Below are 20760 nucleotides of genomic sequence, written 5' to 3'. Positions count from 1 at the left end.
ATTGTACCCTAGTCCCCGTAGATATTTCAGTTTGAGGCTTCTGCGTAGATCACGTACCTTCATAATATCCTCTTTTCTTCACCTTTCCAGGAATCCCCCATCCCAGAGGACAAAGACCGCCGATTTGTCTTCTCTTATTTTCTAGCCACTGACATGATCAGTATCTTTGAGCCTCCTGTTCGCAATTCTGGTATCATTGGGGGCAAGTATCTTGGCAGAACTAAAGTTGTCAAACCAGGTTCCTCGGTGGAAAACCCCACCTATTATGGCCCCAGTGACTTCTTCATTGGTGCTGTGATTGAGGGTAAGTCTCAACACAGTTTAGGCTCTCTTTCTGGCCAAGTGAATGGGTTCTTCTTATTGGGAATTTAATTCAGTTAACCCTTGTAGGAAGCAGTTAGTCTGCAGTCCAGCTGTACATGTGGTACAGTGTATAAATCTCCTTTATCAATTAAATTGTAAATTAGTTGCATTTGTTGGCTGTAGATGAAAACTCTGAGCTCCCTAAACACCGAGCAAACTAGTGCATATTAGTTTAGAGAGCAACTGAATGTTCATTAGTCTAGGTCACAAATACATATCTGTGAATTTTTACTCTCGGTTGCCTGATAAGAGCATAACCAGGCAAAGTGTATTTCTACCCTTTCCCCAGTGTTTGGCCACCGGTTCGTCATCCTTGATACAGACGACTGTGTTCTGAAATACATGGAGAGCAATGCTGCCCAGTATTCACCAGAAGCACTCCTGTCAGTTCAGAGCCGTGTTCGAAAGCAAGGAGCTCCTGCACCAGAATTGGACAAGTATGTTTGACCATCTAAGGTCCATTTTGGCTTTGGCACAATGAGATATTCAGGAAGCAGTTCTTAAAATGAATGGATGATCACATTTTAGATTTTCAGATTTCCCTCACCAATGAAAGGTCTTAGACAACCTAGGTTACCTGGGTCCAATATAATAACTAGTAACTTAGAACTTTTTCAACTTCATATATTTAGCAAATAATTATTGAGTGCCTTGTATGTATCAGACACTATCACTAGGCCCTTAGGCTTTTATCAGTAAACAAAATAGACCAGAAGTTGCTGCCCTCATGGAGTTGACCCTCTAAGCAGCGGGAGATAGCTAATAAACAGCACCAGTAAGTTAGTTATGCAGTGTGTTGGGTGATGAGTGCTGTGGGGAAGTGGAGCAAAACAAGGGTGATAAGGGTTCTGGAAGGTGGGGGTGGGTTGCAGTTGGTTGGGGGAGGTGGTCACACCTTGAGAAGGTGGCACTGAGCAGACACGTGAAGGTAAAGGAGTCAGCTGCGTGGACGTGTGGAGGGAGAGCTTTCCAGGAAGAGAGGGAGCAGTGAGTGCTAAGACCCTACGTATTAGCACACTCGGAGCACACAGGTAACACTGGCAAGAAGTAGGCCGGTGAGTGGCGGCAGTGGAGGAGTGAGGAAGAGAAGCAGAAGCTGGAGGTAAGAAGTTAGCAAGGGCCCAGGTTGTGTAGGACCTGCTGGGTCTCTGGAAGGGTGGTGGCTTTCCTCTGAGTGAAAGCGAGAACCACCATGGGGCTTCCGAGTAGAGGAGGGGCACCATTTGACATGTGTTTTAAAAGAAGGGGCTGTTGTGTTAAGAATAGATTCAGAGGGAGATTAGTTAGAATGTGGCAGTGATTTAGGCAAGAGATGATGGTGCATGGACCAGGGTAGTATCAGTGAAGGTGGGGAGAAGTGGTCTGATTTGGGGTATATTTTAAGGTAGAGCTAATAAGGATTCAGACAGATGATATAGGGGAGATAAGAGAGTAGGTAAGGATGACTAAGGTTTTTGGCCTGAGCAGCTGGAAAGGAGTTGCCACCAACTGAGATGGGGAAGAAGTCTACTGTGGGTAGAGGAGGGTTTTTTCTGGCAGGGCGGAGGCAGGAGGGATTTCAGTTTGGAATATATTAGGGGTTTTTTTTGTTTGTTTTAATTTTTATTTAATTTTATTTATTTTTTGGCTATGTTGGGTCTTCATTGCTGCACACAGGCTTTCTCTAGTCGCGGCGAGAGGATGCTACTCTTCGTTGCAGTGTGCAGGCTTCTCGTTGCAGTGGTTTCTTTTGTTGCAGAGCATGGACTCTAGGTGCGCGGGCTTCAGTAGTTGTGGCCCGCAGGCTCAGTAGTTGTGGCTCGCAGGCTCTAGAGCACAGGCTCAGTAGTTGTGGCGCACGAGCTTAGTTGCTCCATGGGTTTGGAGATCTTCCCCGACCAGGGCTCCAAACCCATGTCCCCTGCATTGGCAGGCGGATTCTTAACCACTGCGCCACCCGGGAAGTCCAATGTACTAGGTTTAAGATACCTATTAGATATTCAAGTAGAGAGATCAAACGGGCTGTTGGATATATAAATCTGGAGCTCAGGTGAGAGGTCTGGGACTGTGGGAGTTGTGGGCATATAGATGATATTTTCAGCCATGAGACTGGGTGAAATCTCTCAGGTAGTCATTGTAGACAAAGAAGAGAGAATAGCTCCAAGGATTGCGCTCTGGGGTTCTCCAGCACTGAGTTGGGAAGAGAAACTGAGCAGGACGACTAGTGAGGCAGGAAGAAAACCAAGTGGGTGTGGTGTCCTGAACCCAGGCCGTCCCCTTTTGCACAGTAGGGACTGTAAACATGACCATGAGAACAATCTCAGCACCAATGGGAAAATTTACTGCTGTTCTGCAACTTTAAAAAATTTTTGTCAAAACATGAAAAGCTCTGATGGTTATAAATGTATAGGGAAATGAAAAATAGTAAAATTGATTTTTGTTAGTGCACTGTAATTTAAGACATTGGCAACATTGAGAATTAAAAGTGTTTTATTTCTTTATAAAAAGCATATTAAGAGTAGTTGGAACAGTGCTTGCCTTCTTGTCATGTAACTTATGATACAGAGTGAACGTCTTTTCTGTGCCTCGGCAAATTGTCATATTCCTTTCCAAGTTTGGATTGACTTCCAACATTTTATTATTTTTGCTTTCGATGTTGCGAAATACATCCTAGAGTTCCTTTAATGAGTGAAATATCTCAGAGTTCTTTTAATGTGAAGTTTTTTGTTTGCTGGCATCTGGGATATCTTCATCCTTTTTTTTCTTTTTTTGGCTACATTGGGTCTTCGTTGCGGTGCGCGGGCTTCTCATTGCAGTGGCTTCTCTTGCTGCAAAGCATGGGCTCTAGGTGCATGGGCTTCAGTAGTTGTGGCTCGAGGGCTTTAGAGTGCAGGTTCAGTAGTTGTGGTGCACGGGCTTAGTTGCTCCAAGGCGTGTGTCTTCATCCTTTTCGTTACGACCACTTCCCTCATTTATGTCAATAAGCCAGCCTTTGCTAGGGTCCTCTCCCTGCACATCGAGAGTCTCTTAAACCACAGCAGGGTCAGCATTCCCACGGTCAGCTATTTCTTCTCTAACTCCATTGTGTTTGACTTGAATTCTGCTTCTAGCTCTACCTCTTTTGGTTTCTTTGCCACGCTCTCATCTTTGTCGACCAGTTCTCTCTTTCAGTTATCCATTTTTGTAAAATGTCACTTGAGTTTATCCTTTAGAGAAAAGGAGGCAACATAAGCTACACACTTTGCTGTCTGTGTGTGACTTGAAAAACAGATGCCCAGTGATCAGTCACTGACAGACTTTCAAAGAAGTGATATGATTGTCGCTGATCGTGATGCACATCTATTACTTGTGTAATGATTCGTGGACTGAAAATCTGACAATTTGCACTTGAGGCAGTTACTCACAGTTACTAACTGAAATTTGAACTGTGTTGTTGAGGGACTGGGTTATTTAACCAGATGGTGGTAAGTGAAATTCATGCATATCTGAGCCTTGCAAAAACAAGAATTGCCTGCAAATCAAGGAAGACAGTGATTCATTGTGTCACATGGGGATTTAGCAATGTGTAGGGGACACTGGGGACCTCAGTGCAGACTTCCACTGGAATAGGAGGGGCGGGAGTGGGCTTAAGAGAATGGGAGGAGAGGAATTCGAGCTTGGAAGTATAGCCCCCTCTTGAGGAAGTTGGTGCAAAGGGGAACAGAAAAATGGGGGAGTAGCTGGCCGGCGAAGTGGGGTCAAGAGAAGGTATTGGTGTCTTAGAATAAGATAAAGAGAAATTCAAGTTCTGGGTTAAGATATCCATGGCTATCCTTGTTTTGATCCTCACTTTACCCCTCTTCTCTTGTGATGGGTCAGAGAGGTGAATGAGAGAAGATGCTTGAAGGTGATATGAATACAAAGGTCATGCTCTAAGGAAATACAAATCCTGTATTTGAGTAATCATTGCTAAGAATAATGAAAAGGGATCCTGAGTACTTGTCAGGCCTGAGAACTTTTTATATCAAGTGTTAGTTACAGGATGATGAAATTTGCAGTTAGCCATCTTCCTTCTCTGAGCTGGAAGATTAAAACAGTGCACAAGTGGTTGGAGTATTGACTTCATCTGAAGTTCTTTTCAGGCTTGGGTCTTCATTGCTGTACACTGAACTCAGACTTACAGATAACAGATTGCTCATAAGCCCACTCCTCTGCACAAACCCTCCCCGTGTGAAGAGCATGAACACCCGCGTGTTCGCATATCTTGTCCTTGTTTGGTTGACTTGCCCGTCTGTGCTCTTCAGCTTCAGGAGGACCCTCCTCCCCTGCTTGACAATCCTTTTCATCTTCTCTTTTTCACTTGCAGCAATTTTTCCCATATAGGCATTTCCAAATATTCTCACTTTCTTTTCCATTTTCTTGAAGCCCCAAGCACCTCTATATTCACTTTGCAGATGGTCTCAGACAGACCCAGTGATTCAGTGTGAGCTGCTTCTGTTTTCCTACTCTTCACCTTAGAGTGTTTCTTTACTTATCTCTTTACCTTCTTGTCACAGCTAAGTAGCTCCCATTTCTCCAAATTTAATTCTTTTGTGTCTGTCACCGCCTCCTCTCGTATCCAGACACTCTTCAGAAGTTGTTTACTTGAGGTTACTGATTGTTTTCCAATCTAATGGTCTTTTGTCATTTATTCATTAATTCAGTGATATTGGCACCTGCACCATATGCCAGACTTTAATAAACATCTAGGCAGCCAGGTGAGGGAATAGGAGCTCATTGTCTAGGGCAGAGGTTGGCAGACTTTTTTGCAAAGAGTAGTAAATAATTCAGGTTTGTAGGCCATTCCAGAATCTCTGTTGTAACTACTCAGCTGTGCACCTGTGGGGTGAAAGCAGCCATAGACAGTGTGTAAATGAGTAGGTGTAGCTGTATTTTGATTAAACTTTATTTAGAAAAACAGGCTGCCGGCTGGCTTTGGCCTCTGGGCCAACCCCCTGGTCTAGTGTTGAGCCTTTCTGATCTACATATAATGTAAATTACTCTTTACCACCCCCTTTTTGAAACCCTTTCTTTTGAGTTCTAGAAAGTCAGAGCCTCTGATACTCCTCCTACTTCCCTGGAAGCTTATTCTTTGTATCTTTTTCCTATTTCTGTCTACTAGGTTGGTGTTTCTCAAGGTTCTGGTTTTGGTCCTCCTGTTCTCTTTCTCTAAACTCTGGACGATCTCATCACATCGTAGAGTGTCTGAATAAGTCGCTCTCCATCCTGACGTTCTCCTGATTCTGCTCCCAGACTCCTGTCTGCCTGCTCGATGGGTCTCCATGCATCTGAGCCACCAGCACCTCTCACTTCGTACAGCTAAAAATGAGACCACTGTTGTCTTCACCTTCCTGGCACACCTGCTGTTCCTTCATCCTTCTTCCTTCTTTCTGTTCATCTGTCTCATCAAGTGGTGATGACAGTGAGTTGTGATAATGTGTGTAAAGCACCAGCCTGGTGTCTGGCACACAGGAGGCAAGCAGTGAATGTCAGCTCCCCTCTTTCTCACCTCAGGGCTCCATTTACCTTGATTTGAAACCTCGTCTTCTATTCTGCACCATACTCAATATGCTGCTAAGTTCTTTTATTTTATTCTACAATATCTCTTGCCTCTGACTTCTTTTCATTCTCACCACCATTTCCTAATTTAAAGCACTCAATCAGTTTGGAATTGCATTTATGTGAACTTAACAGCAGCAGTAACAACAGAAACAAATTTATATTAGCTTAACCCAGTGGAGTTTTATGTTTTCTTATGGAACACAATGTCTGGAGGTCAGTGGTCCAGAGCTTTCCCAGCCCAGTAGAGACCTGACTTCTCTCTCGCCTCAGATATTCTGAGCAAGTAGCTTTTGTCCTCATGCTTTCCTCTCTGTGGTTACAAGTGAATGTTCCATTTCCAGGACTGCATCTATATTCCAGGCAGGAAGAGGGGAAGGACAAAGGGGTAAGAGACTGAAAAGCCAATCTTGTCATGTCTTTCCTGTTTTTAAAGGGCTTATCCAGAAGCACCACCTAGCAACTTCTCCTTACATCTCATTGTCTGGGCTGTATCACTCGGCCACTCCTGATTGCTGCTCCAGACAAAGTGAGGGCTCAGTTAGGAAGAAGGAGAGGGTGAATATTGGGCAGGTACCCACCAGTGTTTGCTGAGGCACCCACAGTGCCTCCTGACTCATCTGCCCACCTCCACTCTCTTCCTTAATCCATTGCACACAGTGACCAGACGAGTCATCCCGGAACTTGGCTCCAAATTCATCATACTACTTCTCCTCTGCCAATTTTATTGAGGTATAATTGACAAAACCATATATATTTAAAGCGTACAATGTGATGATTTGATATACATATACACTGTGAAGTGATTATCACAGTCAAGTCAGTTAACACATCCACCATCTCACATAGTTACCATTTATTCTTGTGGGTGAGTGGCGGGAATGCTTAAAATCTACTCTCTTAGCAAATTTCAGGTATACAGAACTATATGGTCACAGTGCTGTGCCTTAGGTCCCCAGAACTTATTCACCTTGTAACTGAGTGTACCCTTTGACCAACATCTCCTTTTCCCCCCTACTCTCCAGCCCCTGGCAACCACCCTTCCACTCTCTGTTTTTATGAGTTCAGCATTTTTTAATATGTCTAAAATCACTAGTCATAATGTCCTTCAGGTTCATTTATGTTGTTGCAAGTGGCAGGACTTCTTTTTTAAATCTGTTCATCTCTTAAGGAACAGTTTGGTTGTTTCCATATCTTGGCTATTGTGAATCATGCTACAAAGAACATGAGAGTGCAGATGTCTCTTTGGGATACTAATTTTGTTTCCTTCATATATATATATACACACCCAGAAGTGGGATTGTTGGAGCATATGGTAGCTCTATTTTTAATTGTTTGAGGAACCTCTTTACTGTTTTCCATAGTGGCTACACCAATTCCCACCACTGTTGGGAATTGCTATCCTAAGAGTTGTGAGGTGATACCTCACTGTGGTTTTGATTTCCATTTCCCTGATGATTAGCGATGCTGAGCATCTTTTCTTGTACCTATTGTCCATTTGTATGTCCTCTTCGGAAAAATGTCTCTTTAGTTCTGCCCATTTTTTAATCGAATTGTTTGGGTTTTTTGCTGTTGATACATGTGAATTCCTTATATATTTCAGATCTTAATGCCTTATCAGATATATGGTTTGTGCTATGGTTTGAATGTTTGTGTCCCCCCAGAATTCATTTTGATGTCCTGATGTGATGCTATTAAGAGGTGGAGCCTTTGGGAGGTAATTAATGGCTTTATAAAGAAGGCCTCAGAAGCTGACTAGCCCCCTTCCACCTTTCAAGGACACAATGAGAAAGCACTGGCCATGAATCAGGAAGAGAGCCCTCACTAGCCACCACATGGAATCTGTGGCGCCATGAGCTTGGACTTCTAGCCTCCAGAACTGTGATAAATACATTTCTGTTGTTTATAAGCGACCCAGTCTCTAGTTTTTTGTTATAGCAGCCTGAATGGACGAAGACAGTTTGCAAATATTTTCTCCCACTCTGTTGATTATTTTGTTTTATCGATTATTTCCTTTTCCATGCAGAAGCTTTTTAGTTTGATGTAGTCCTACTTGTTTATTTTTGTTTTTTGTTGCCTGTGCTTTTGGTGTCATATCCAAAAAATCATTGCCAAGAGTAGTGTCAAGGACCTTTTTTCCTATGTTTTCTTCTAGGAGTTTTACAGTTTCGGGTCTTATGTTTAGGTCTTCAATGCATTTTGAGTTAATTTTTTTGAATTGTATAAAATAGGGATGCAGTTTCTTTTTTTTTTTAAATAGATCTTTATTGGAGTATAATTGCTTCACAATACGGTGTTAGTTTCTGTTGTACAACAAAGTTAATCAGCCATGTGCATACATATATCCCCATATCCCCTCCCTCTTGAGCCTCTATCCCACCCCTCTAGGTCGTCACAAAGCACCAAGCTGATCTCCCTGTGCTATGCTGCTGCTTCCCACTAGCTAACTGTTACATGTTGATGTTACTCTCACTTTGCCCCAGCTTCCCCCTCTGTCCCCGCCCCCCGCCATGTCCTCAAGTCCATTCTCTATGTCTGCGTCTTTATTCCTGCCCTGCCACTAGGTTCATCAGTACCACTTTTTTTTAGATTGCATATGTATGCGTTAGTATACAGTATTTGTTTTACTCTTTCTGACTTACTTCACTCTGTATGACAGACTCTAGGTCCATCCACCTCACTACAGATAACTCAGTTTCGTTTCTTTTTATGGCTGAGTAATATTCCATTGTATATATGTGCCACATCTTCTTTATCCATTCATCTGTCGATGGACATTTAGGTTGCTTCCATATCCTGGCTATTGTAAACAGTGCTTCAATGAACATTGTGGTACATACGTCTCTCTTTTTTTTTTTGCGGTATGCGGGCCTCTCCCTGTTGTGGCCTCTCCCGTTGCAGAACACAGGCTCCGGACGCGCAGGCTCAGCGGCCATGGCTCACGGCCCAGCCGCTCCGTGGCATGTGGGATCTTCCTGGACCGGGGCACGAACCTGTGTCCCCTGCATCGGCAGGCAGACTCTCAACCACTGCGCCACCAGGGAAGCCCCGTACGTCTCTTTTTGAATTATGGTTTTCTCAGGGCATATGCCCAGTAGTGGGATTGCTGGGTCATATGGTAGTTCTACTTTAGTTTTTTAAGAAACCTCTGTACTGTTCTCCATAGTGGTTGTATCAATTTACATTCCCACCAACAGTGCAGGAGGGTTCCGTTTTCACCACATCCCCTCTGGCATTTATTGTTCTAGATTTTTTGATAATGGCGATTCTGACCAGTGTGAGGTGATACCTCATTGTAGTTTTGGTTTGCATTTCTCTAATAATTAGTGATGTTGAGCATCTTTTCATGTGCCTCTTGGCCATCTGTATATCTTCTTTGGTGAAATGTCTATTTAGGTCTTCCACCCATTTTTTAATTGGATTATTTGGTTTTTTTGATATTGAGCTCCATGAGCTGTTTGTATATTTTAGAGATTAATCCTTTGTCCATTGTTTCATTTGCAAATATTTTATCCCATTCTGAGGGTTGTCTTTTTGCCTTATGTTTTCCTTTGCTGTGCAAAAGCTTTTAAGTTTCATTAGGTCCCATTTGTTTATTTTTGTTTCTATTTTCATTACTCTAGGAGGTGGGTCAAAAAAGATCTTGCTGTGGTTTATGTCAGAGTGTTTTTCCTATGTTTTCCTCTAAGTTTTATAGTGTCTGATCTTACATTTAGGTCTTTAATCCATTTTGAGTTTATTTTTGTGTATGGTGTTAGGGAGTGTTCTAATTTCATTCTTTTACATGTAGCTGTCCAGTTTTCCCAGCACCACTTATTGAAGAGGCTGTCTTTTCTCCATTGTACGTTCTTGCCTCCTTTGTCGTAAATTAGGTGACCATATGTGCGTGGGTCTGTCTCCGGGCTTTCTGTCCCGTACCATTGATCTATGTTTCTGTTTTTGTGCCAGTACCATACTGTCTTGATTACTGTAGCTTTGTAGTATAGTCAGAAGTCAGGGAGCCTGATTCCTCCAGCTCCATTTTTCTTTCTCAAGATCGCTTTGGCTATTCGGGATCTTTTGTGTCTCCATACGAATAGTAAAATTTTTTGTTCTAATTCTGTGAAGAATGCCGTTGTTAGTTTGATAGGGACTGCATAGAATCTGTAGATTGCTTTGGGTAGTATAGTCATTTTTGCAATATTGATTCTTCCAATCCAAGAACATAGTATATTTCTCCATCTGTTTCTGTCATCTTTGATTTCTTTCATTAGTGTTTTATCGTTTTCTGAGTACAAGTCTTTCACCTCTTTATGTAGGTTTATTCCTAGGTATTTTGTTCTTTTTGTTGTAGTGGTAAATGGGATTGTCTCCTCAATTTCTCTTTCTGATTTTTCATTGTTAGTGTATAGGAATGCCAGAGATTTCTGTGCATTAATTTTGTATCCTGCAACCTTACCAAATTCATTGATTAGTTCTAGTAGTTTTCTGGTGGTATAGGATTTTCTATGTATCATGTCATCTGCAAACAGTGACAATTTTACTTCTTCTTTTCCAATTTGTATTCCTTTTCTTTCTTTTTCTCGTCTGATTGCCATGGCTAGGGCTTCCAAAACTATGTTGAATAATAGTGGCGAGAGTGGACATCCTTGTCTTGTTCCTGATCTTAGTGGAAATGCTTTCAGTTTTTCATCATTGAGTATGATGTTTGCTGTGGGTTTGTCATATATGGCCTTTATTATGTTGAGGTAGGTTCCCTCTATGCCCATTTTCTGGAGAGTTTTTATCATAAATGGTGTTGAATTTTGTCAAAAGCTTTTTCTGCATCTATTGAGATGATCATATGGTTTTTATTCCTTAATTTGTTAATATGGCGTATCACATTGATTGACTTACGTATACTGAAGAATCCTTGCATCCCTGGGATAAATCCCACTTGATCATGGTGTATGATCCTTTTAATATGTTGTTGGATTCTGTTAGCTAGTATTTTGTTCAGGATTTTTACATCTGTCTTCATCAGTGATATTGGTCTGTAGTATTCTTTTTTTGTGATATCTTTTTCTGGTTTTGGTATCAGGGTGATGGTGGCTTTGTAGAATGAATTTGGGAGTGTTCCTCCCTCTGCAAGTTTTTGGAAGAGTTTGAGAAGGATCAGTGTTAGCTCTTCTCTAAATGTTTGATAGAATTCGCCTGTGAAGCCATCTGGTCCTGGACTTTTGTTTGTTGGATGATTTTTAATTACAGTTTCAATTTAATTACTTGTGATAGGTCTGTTTATACTTTCTAATTCTTCCTGGTTCAGTCTTGGAAAATTGTACCTTTCCAAGAATTTGTCCATTTCTTCGTGGTTGTCCATTTTATTGGCATATAGTTGTTTGTAGTAGTCTCTTATAATCCTTTGTATTTCTGCAGTGTCAGTTGTGATTTCTCCTTTTTCATTTCTAATTTTATTGATTTGTGTCCTCTCTCTTTTTTTCTTGATGAGTCTGGCTAAGGGTTTATCAATTTTATCTTCTCAAAGAACCAGCTTTTAGTTTTATTGATCTTTGCTATTGTTTTCTTTGTTTCTATTTCTTTTATTTCTGCTCTGATCTTTATGATTTCTTTCCTTCTACTGACTTTGGGTTTTCTTTGTTCTTCTTTCTGTAGTTGCTTCAGGTGTAGGGTTAGATTGTTTATTTGAGATTTTTCTTGTTTCTTGAGGTGAGATTGAATTGCTATAAACTTCCCTCTTAGAACTGCTTTTGCTGCGTCCTATATAGGTTGTGGGTTGTCGTGTTTTCATTGTCATTTGTTTCTGTGTATTTTTTTATTTCTTCTTTGATTTCTTCAGTGATCTCTTGGTTATTTAGTAGCGCACTGTTTAGCTTCCATGTATTTGTGTTTTTACAGTTTTTTTCCTGTAATTGAGTCCCAGTCTCATAGCGTTGTGGTCAGAAAAGATGCTTGATATGATTTCAGTTTTCTTAAATTTTCTGAGGCTTGATTTGTGACCCAAGATGTGATCTATCCTGGAGAATCTTCCATGTGCACTTGAAAAGAAAGTGTATTCTGCTACTTTCAGGCAGAATGTTCTTATAAATATCAATTAAACCTATCTGGTCTGTTGTGTCATTTAAAGGTTGTGTTTCCTTATTTATTTTCTGTTTGATCTGTCCTTTGGTGTGAGTGGGGTGTTAAAGTCCCCTACTATTATTGTGTTACTGTCGATTTCCCCTTTCATGGTTGTTAGCATTTGCCTTAGGTATTGGGGTGTTCCTATGTTGGGTGCATAAACATTTACAATTGCTATATCTTCTACTTGGATTGATCCCTTGATCATTATGTACTGTCCTTCCTTATCTTTTGTAACAGTCTTTATTTTAAAGTCTATTTTATCTGATACGAGTATTGCTACTCCAGCTTTCTTTTGATTTCCATTTGCATGGAGTATCTTTTTCCATCCCTTCACTTTCAGTCTGTATGTGTCCTTAGGTCTGAAGTGGGTCTCTTGTAGACAGCATATATATGGGCCTGTTTTTGTATCCATTCAGCCAGTCTGTGTCTTTTGGTTGGGGCATTTAATCCATTTACATTCAGGGTTATTATCAATATGTATGTTCCTGTTACTGTTTTCTCAACTGTTTTTGGTTTGTTTTTGTGGGTCTTTTTCTTCTCTTGTGTTTCCTGCCTAGAGAAGTTTCTTTAGCATTTGTTGTAAAGCTGATTTGATAGTGCTGAATTCTCTTAGCTTTTGCTTGTCTGAAAAGCTTTTGATTTTTCCATCGAATCTGAATGAGATCCTTGCTGGGTAGAGTAATCTTGGTTGTAGGTTTTTCTCTTTCATCACTTTAAGTATATCCTGCCACTCCCTTCTGGCCTGCAGAGTTTCTGCTGAAAAATCAGCTGATAACCTTATGGGGATTCCTTTGTATGTTATTTTTTGTTTTTCCCTTGCCGCTTTTAGTTTTTTCTTTGAAATTAATTTTGGTTAGTTTGATTAATATGTGTCTTGGTGTGCGTCTCCTAGAGTTTATCCTGCATGGGGCTCTCTGTGCTTCCTGGATTTGGGTGACTATTTCCTTTCCCATGTTAGGGAAGTTTTCAACTATAATCTCTTCAAATATTTTCTCAGATACTTTCTTTTTCTCCTCCTCTTCTGGGACCCCTATAATTTGAATGTTGGTGCGTTTAGTGTTGTCCCAGAGGTCTCTGACATTGTCTTCAATTCTTTTCATTCTTTTTTGTTTATTCTGCTCCTCAGCAGTTATTTCCACCATTTTGTCTTCCAGCTCACTTATTCGTTCTTCTGCCTCAGTTATTCTGTTATTGATTCCTTCTAGTATATTTTTCATTTCAGTTATTGTGTTGTTCATCTCTGTTTCTTCTTTAGTTCTTCTAGATCTTTGTTAAACATTTCTTGTATTTTCTCAATCCGTTCCTCCATTATATTTCTGAGACTCTGGATCACATTTACTATCATTACTCTGAATTCTTTTTCAGGTAGATTGCCTATTTCCTCTTTATTTGTTTGGTCTTGTAGGTTTTTACCTTGCTCCTTCATCTGTGACATATTTTTTTGTCATCTCATTTTTTTTTTTTTTTTTTTAATGTGTGGGATTGTGTTCCTGTCTTACTGGTTGTTTGGCCTGCGGCTTCCAACACTGGAGTTTGTAGGCTGTTGGGTAGAGCTGGGTCTTGGTGCCAAGATGAGGACCTCCAGGAGACCTCACTCCGATAAGTATTCCCTGGGGTCTGAGACTCTCTGTTAGTCCAGTGGTTCAGACTCAGAGCTCCCACCACAGGAGCTTCGGCCTGAACCCCGGCTTGTGATCCAAGATCCCACAAGCCGTGCGGGGCGGCAACAAAAGAAAGGGGAACAATAACAAAGTAAAAAATATAATTAGACTAGGAAACTAACAGATATGTTAGAAAGAATATAAAAATAAAAATATAGATGAAACAACAACCAGAAGATAAAACAGAACCACAATAGTAAAAAAGAGGAGGATAAAATTTTTTTTAAAAAAAGGTGGAAAAGGCCTTTGCTGTGGAGGGCAGGGCCTAAACAGGAGTGGGGTTTGGGTGGTGGGCAGGGCCTATGCTTAGGACCCACAGGGCTGGAAAAGGTCCTGGAGGCTGTTGGGGGTGGGGCTTAGGCTCAACAGAGGGGGCCCAGGCGTCCCTCCTGCCTCCAGTCTCAGAGGACAGGGGACCCCACCTGGGAGCCCAGTAGGCTTCCTGGGCTCGAGTGGGTGGGGCAGACACCCACTGGTCCTGGAGGGTCTCTCCCACCTGCCTCTCCTGTTCTCCCCTTACACCCCCAGGGCCACCTTGGCCTGCAGGGGTCCTCTGAGGGCGTAGGACCTGGCCTGAGAGTTGGGCAGACTTCCCTGGCCCATTGGGCAGGGGAAATGCTGGGTGCCCTCCCCACCAATCTGAGCCCCTGAGGGTGCCTCCAGGTGTGCGAACCCCTCCCCCCTCCTCAGCCGCCTCTCAGGGGCTCTGGTCCTGTCTGGCCTCCACTTCTCCTCCCCACTCAGTCCCCTGATGTCCTACCAGTTCGCTTGGGGGTTCTTCCTGTCTCCTTGGGCATCAAGGTCCCCCACCAGCGTCCAGCAGGCACCCTAGTTGTGGGGAGACAGAAACTCTGTGTCTTCCCACACCGCCATCTTGACTCCGCCCCCAGTTTCATTCTTTTGCATGTGGATATCCAGTTTTCCCAGCACCATTTACTGAAGTCTATCCTTTCTCCATTGTGTATTCTTGGCACCCTTGTTAAAGATTAGTTGACCATATATGTGTGGGCTTATTTCTGGGCTCTCTGTTCTATTCCTTTGGTCTATGTGTCTGTTTTTATAGCAGTTCCATACTGATTTGCTTACTATAGCTTTGTAATACAGTTGGAAATCAGGAAGTGTGATGCCTCCAGCTTTGTTCTTCTTTCTCAGTATTGCTTTGGCTATTTGGGTTTTTATTTTGTTTTTCGTAGTTCCATATGAATTTTAGGATTTTTTTTCTATTTCTGTGAAAAATGCCATTGGAATTTTGGTGGGGATTGCATTGAATCTATAGATGGCTTTGCATAGTATGAACATTTTAACAGTGTTAATTCTTCCAATTCAAGAATACAAAATATCTTTCCATTTGCCTTCTTCGGTTTCTTTGATCAATGTCTTACAGTTTTCAATGTATAGGCCTTTCACCTTCTTGGTTAAATTTATTACTAAGTAATTTTTAAAAAGCTATTGTAAATGAAATCATTTTCTTAATTTTTCTTTCGATAGTTCATTGTCAGTATATAGAAAAGCAACTAATTTTAAAATAAATTTTATTTATTTTATTTTGGGCTGCATTGGGTCTTTGTTGCTGCGCATGGGCTTTAGTTGCAGCGAGTGGGGGCTACTCTGTTGCGGTGCACGGGCTTCTCATTGCAGTGGCTTCTCTTGTTGCAGAGCATGGGCTCTAAGTGCGTGGGCTCCAGTAGTTGTGGCACACAGGCTCAGTAGTTGTGGCGCACAGGCTTTGTTGCTCTGCGGCATGTGGGATCCTCCCGGACCAGGGCTCGAACCCATGTCCCCTGCACTGGCAGGTGGATTCTTAACTACTGTGCCACCAGGGAAGTTCAAAAGCAACTAATTTTTGTATGTTGGTTTTGTATACTGAATTTGTTGATTACTTCTAACAGTTTTTTGGTAGTCTTTAGCATTTTCTAAAGGCTAATATACGGTATTAAGATCATGTCATCTGGAAACAAAGTTTTACTTCCTCCTTTCCTATTTGGATGCCTTTCATTTCTTTTTCTTGCCTAATTTCTCTGGCTAGGTCTGTGTTGAATAGAAGTGGCAAGAGTAGGTATCTTTGTCTTGTTCCTGATCTTACAGAGTGGGCATCATTGTCTTGTTCACTACTGGGTATGAAGTTAGCTGGGGGCTTGTCATGTGTGGCCTTTATAACATTGAGGTACATTCTTTCTATACCTAACTTGTTGAGAGTTTTCATCATGAAAGAATGTTGAATTTTGTCAGATGCTTTTTCTGTATTTATTGAGATGATCATACGATTTTTATTCTTCATTCTGTTAATGTGGTGTATTGATTTGTGTATGTTGAATCATCCTTGCATGGTAAGGATAAATCCCACTTGATCATGATGTACGATCCTTTTAATGTGCTGTTGAATTCAGTATGCTAGTGTTTTGTTGAGGACTTTTGTGTTCACCAGGGATATTGGTCTGTAATTTTCTTTTCTTGTAGTGTCCTTGTTTGGTGTTGATGTCAAAGTAATGCTGGCCTTGTAGTATGAATTTGGGAGTGTTTCCTCCTCCTGTCTGGTCCTGGGCTTTTCTTTGTTGGGAGGTTTTTGACTACTGATTAAATCTCCTTACTTGTTATTGGTCTGTTCGGATTTTCTATTTCTTCATGATTCAGGCTTGGTAGGTTGTATGTTTCCAGGAATTTATCCATTTCTTCCAGGTTATCCAATCTGTTGATGTGTACTTGTTCATGGTAGTCTCTTCCAACCCTTTATATTTCTGTGGTATTAGTTGTAATGTCTCCTCTCATTTCTGACTTTAAGTCTTTTCTCTTTTTTTAAAAATTGGTCAAGCTAAAAGTTGGTCAGTTTTGTTTATCTTTTTTTAAAAAACAGCTCTTAGTTTCACTGATCTTTTCTATACTTTTTCTAGTCTCTCTTTATATCTGCTCTGATCTTTATTATTTCCTTTCTTCTGCTAACTTCAGTCTTAGTTTTTTCTTTTTCTAGTTCCTTGAGGTATAAACTAGGTTGTTTATGTGAGATCTTTCTTTTTTCTATTATTTATTTATTTTGCCTGCGCCATGCAGCTTGCAGGATCTTTGGTCCCCCACCAGCGATTGAACCCAGGCCACAGCAGTGAAAGCACCAAGTCCTAACCACTGGTCCGCCAGGGAACTCCCTCTTTTTTCTTAATGTAGGCATTTATTACTGTGAACTTCCCTCTTAGAACTGCTTTTGCTGCATCCCATAAATTTTGGTGTGTAGTACAAGGGACCCTTGAATAACACAGGTTTGAACTGTGTCATCTACTTATATGCACATTTTTTCAGTAAATATGTATTATACTACTACACAATCCTTAGTGCGTTGAATCTGCAGATACAGTCAGCCCTCCGAATATGTGGTTCCGTAAGTTATATGCAGATTTTTGACTGTGTGAAGGGTTGATGCCCCTAAACCCTGCTTTGTTCAAGGGTCAACTGTATTTCCATTTTTGCTTCTAGATATTTTGTTTCCCTTTTGATCCTCTTTGATTTCTTCATCATACTACTATTTTTTTTTTTTGCGGTACGCGGGCCTCTCACTGTTGTGGCCTCTCCCGTTGCGGAGCACAGGCTCCGGACGCGCAGGCTCAGCGGCCATGGCTCACGGGCCCAGCCGCTCCGCAGCATGTGGGATCTTCCCGGACCGGGGCACGAACCCGTGTTCCCTGCATCGGCAGGCGGACTCTCAACCACTGCGCCACCAGGGAAGTCCCCATCATACTACTTTTAAGTCTGTTTCTAAAACATTTATTTTTAGATTCTGTAACATAGATGATGACAATCATGTGACTCCCACAAACACCAGACTTGGGGGTGGTAGTGGTGGTAGATTTGGCTCTTTGCAGGGATTTAATAGATGGCAGCAAGGGAGGCTGAGCCTAGTCAGGGTTCCTGCCGTGAGCTCAGCCATCTGCCAGCCCCTGCAGGCAAGTGTTCAGTTATTGATCGGCTCAGCATCAGAGCTGTTTGTCGTCAGATGCTTCCCCCAACTTCACCAAGTGAGAACTTCGGTCACTGAGGTAAGACCATTCGAGAATAAATACCACATCCATCCATCTCCTCTCTCCACAGCCAGCAAATGGAAGAGGACCCAGGCGTGCAGGAACTGGAGGCCCTGATAGACACGATCCAGAGGCAAGGGAAAGATCGCCCGTGCAGGGACAACATCCGCAAGATGTTTCAAATTTATGACAAGGAAGCTTCAGGACATGTGGACAGGGAGACGTTCTTTAAAATCTGTGACTCTTTTCACCTCCCAGTTGATGATTCCTTGGTTAAGGAGGTGAGTAGGAGTTCCTGTTCGGGGTTGATTGCAGAGGCTGGGCACCGCTCACTCGTTCCCAAAGGCAGTTGCATTTGTATTTCATTTTAACTGGGGAAGACTTGGGGTGTTCACATCAGATCTGCTGTTTGGTCCTGATTATGGCATTTGCCCTCGACTCTGGCATTGGCATCCTTTCCTAACTGCTGCTGTAGGGCATCTCTTTAAGTGGGCAGGGGCCAGACAGCACAGAGCGGCCAGTGAACCATGTCAGGGCTAAAGGAGGGTGGCTGCCAAGGGCAGATTGAAAAGGTGGACTGAGCAGGATGGTGGGAGCCTTTGACACCTTCACAGCCTACGTTAGCCCATCAGTAGGGCTGGCGTGGGAGAGGGCGTGACTGCTGCCCTGGACAGCAGCATCCGCCAGTAGGGGTCCGTGGTCAGCTGCCAGTGGAGGGATGACATGGACGATCTCCTCCGAGAGTTTCCATGAGGGAGCTGAAGAGGGCATTTCATACCTCTTTTTCGTTATAAACCCCTTTGACCAGGGTTCCCCTAGAAGTCGGGACAAACTTTCTCGCACCGTTGCCAACGATGGTGGCTAATGTTATTGAGACATTCTCACTGATGAAGAACATTGTGATGCTGTAGTCCTTCTTAATGATACGTTAGGAAAAAGGGATGTTTGGAAGTTAGGTGTCATTTAGGGAAGCCTTCTGTTTGGGGCCAGTGTGACTAGGTTGGAGATGAGGGTTTTTCAGATGGGAACATTAGCAAGGAGTGAGGGAGGCAGGTAGAAGGATAACAGTTCAAGTGGGCCAAATGCCCATCTAGCTTCCCAAGTCTCAGGCTGACAGCACACCCAGCCTTCGATTTCTAAGTCATTTGTGCTATCTGTGACCTGACCTGGGAGAGAGGAGCTGCAGTCAGGGGAGGTGGGACAGGGAAAGCAGGGGCGGGATGGATTTGCACATGTCCTTAAAGTAGCCACAGCAGATCAGTGTGTTTACTGCCACTCACAGGTGTTTCAGGGGACTTGGTTTGAGCAGTGACATGACTAGATTTTTCTGTTAGGCTGTGATAGCAGCAACCTCTGCTATTCTAAGTCTTACTCTGTGCTGACTGGATGGACAGTCTTGTAATTGAATAAAGAACAGAAATGCCTCGGGAATGACAGTGCTCTTACAAATGTCAAACCTGAAACCTTGGGCAGGCCATTTACTCCATCTGAGCTTTGATTTCGTGAAGATGGGGATACTCTGACCTACCTTCCCGGTTTACAGGATCATTTCAGAATCAGCCAAGGATATATAAAAAGCCTGAGCTGGTTTACAAAGGCAGGGACAGGCACTAAAGAGCGCTGTGCAGCTGAGCTGAAGGCAGCCCATCTGTCTCTCACGGGCTCCCCTTCTCTCTCCCGCAGCTCATCAGGATGTGCTCTCACGGAGAAGACAAGATTGACTACTATAACTTCGTCCGTGCTTTCTCCAACTGACCTGCTGAGGACAGAAAGCACAGTATTTTGAGGTTGGGCCTACGTATACCTGTACTCTTCATAGAGGCATTTACAGAGCTCTTGAAATTATATTTCCTTTTTGGTTCTTTTACCACTGAAGTCTAAATTAAATTGGATCTTGTAGGAGCTAAGGTTGGTGCCTTATTTAGGGAGGGGAGATAGGGGTGTTGTGATGGTTAATTTTATGTGTCAACTTGAGATATGGGGTGCCTGGACATTTCTGGGTGTGTCTGTGAGGCCGTTTCTGGATGAGGTTAATATTTGAGTTGGTGGATGGAGTAAAGCAGATGGCCCTCTCCAATGTGGGTGGGCCCCACCCATTCCATTAAAGGCTTGAATAGAACAAAAAGGCTGACCTTTCCCTAATGAGAGAGGATTCCTTCGGCCTGCTTTGACATCGGCTTTTTCCTGCTTTTGGACTCAAACTGAGACATTGGCTCTTCTGGGGCTCCAGCCCGCTGGCCTTCAGACAGGAACTACTCCGTCAGCCCTCAAAGGCCTCCAGGTCTCTGGCTACAGATACTGGAGCTTGTCAGCTTCCTCGGTTACAGGAGCCAATTCCTTAATCGTCAGTCTCTTTCTCTCTATATATACAGCCTATCGGTTCTGCTTCTCTGGAGAAAGAACCCTGACTAATGCAGGAGGAGGATGCATAGAATTTGCTCAGACAGACATCAGGTCGGGTGTGGTGCTGCAGACAGTGCTGCCCGCCACGCCCCGCCGGGAAGTAGAGGCCATGTTTTCCAATTGCAGTTCTAGGCCCATTAGTAGACCTGCACTTTATTTCATTTTATTATTTATTTATTTAAATTTATTTTTGGCTGTGTTGGGTCTTTGTTGCTGCGTGCGGGCTTTCTCTAGTTGCGGCGAGCGGGAGCTACTCTTCGTTGTGGTGCGTGAGCTTCTCACTGCAGTGGCTTCTCTTGTTGTGGAGCACGGGCTCTAGGCACGCGGGCTCAGTAGTTGTGGCTCACAGGCTCTAGAGCGCAGGCTCAGTAGTTGTGGTGCACGGGCTTAGTTGCTTTGCGGCATGTGGGATGTTCCCGGACCAGGGCTCGAACCCATGTCCCCTGCATTGGCAGGCAGACACTGTGATAATAGGAAATATCACAGTGTGGTACACTGATTTGTTTCATGAAACTTTTGTTTCAAATGAGTGTGTATTTACTGGGTCATGATGTAAAACATTTCTTTATGTGGGCTGTAGTTAAAAAAAAAAAAAAAAAATTGACTGCTTTTAGAGAGCCTGGCCTCAAGATAGGCAGAAAAGACTAGTAGCAGCTACTGGTTATCGACTGAGC

The 20760-nt window shown here is 42.7% G+C and overlaps 1 protein-coding gene across 1 annotated transcript in view; it reads left to right on the top strand.

Moving 5' to 3' along the window:
• Nucleotides 1-19590, top strand: part of EFHC1 (EF-hand domain containing 1) — a 60311-nt gene extending 40721 nt beyond the window's left edge. The window contains exons 8-11 of the mRNA XM_029243062.1: nt 91-304; nt 653-800; nt 17754-17964; nt 19367-19590. Of these exons, the coding sequence (XP_029098895.1) occupies nt 91-304; nt 653-800; nt 17754-17964; nt 19367-19438 (645 nt within the window). The 3' untranslated portion in view covers nt 19439-19590. The remainder of the gene's footprint in view (nt 1-90; nt 305-652; nt 801-17753; nt 17965-19366) is intronic.
• Nucleotides 19591-20760: the final 1170 nt, after the last annotated feature.

Source organism: Monodon monoceros, unplaced genomic scaffold (assembly GCF_005190385.1).
Source record: "Monodon monoceros isolate NGI ecotype Baffin Bay Population unplaced genomic scaffold, NGI_Narwhal_1 Super_Scaffold_3, whole genome shotgun sequence".
NCBI classification, from domain to species: domain Eukaryota; kingdom Metazoa; phylum Chordata; class Mammalia; order Artiodactyla; family Monodontidae; genus Monodon; species Monodon monoceros.
This window is presented reverse-complemented; position numbering and strand designations above follow the sequence as displayed.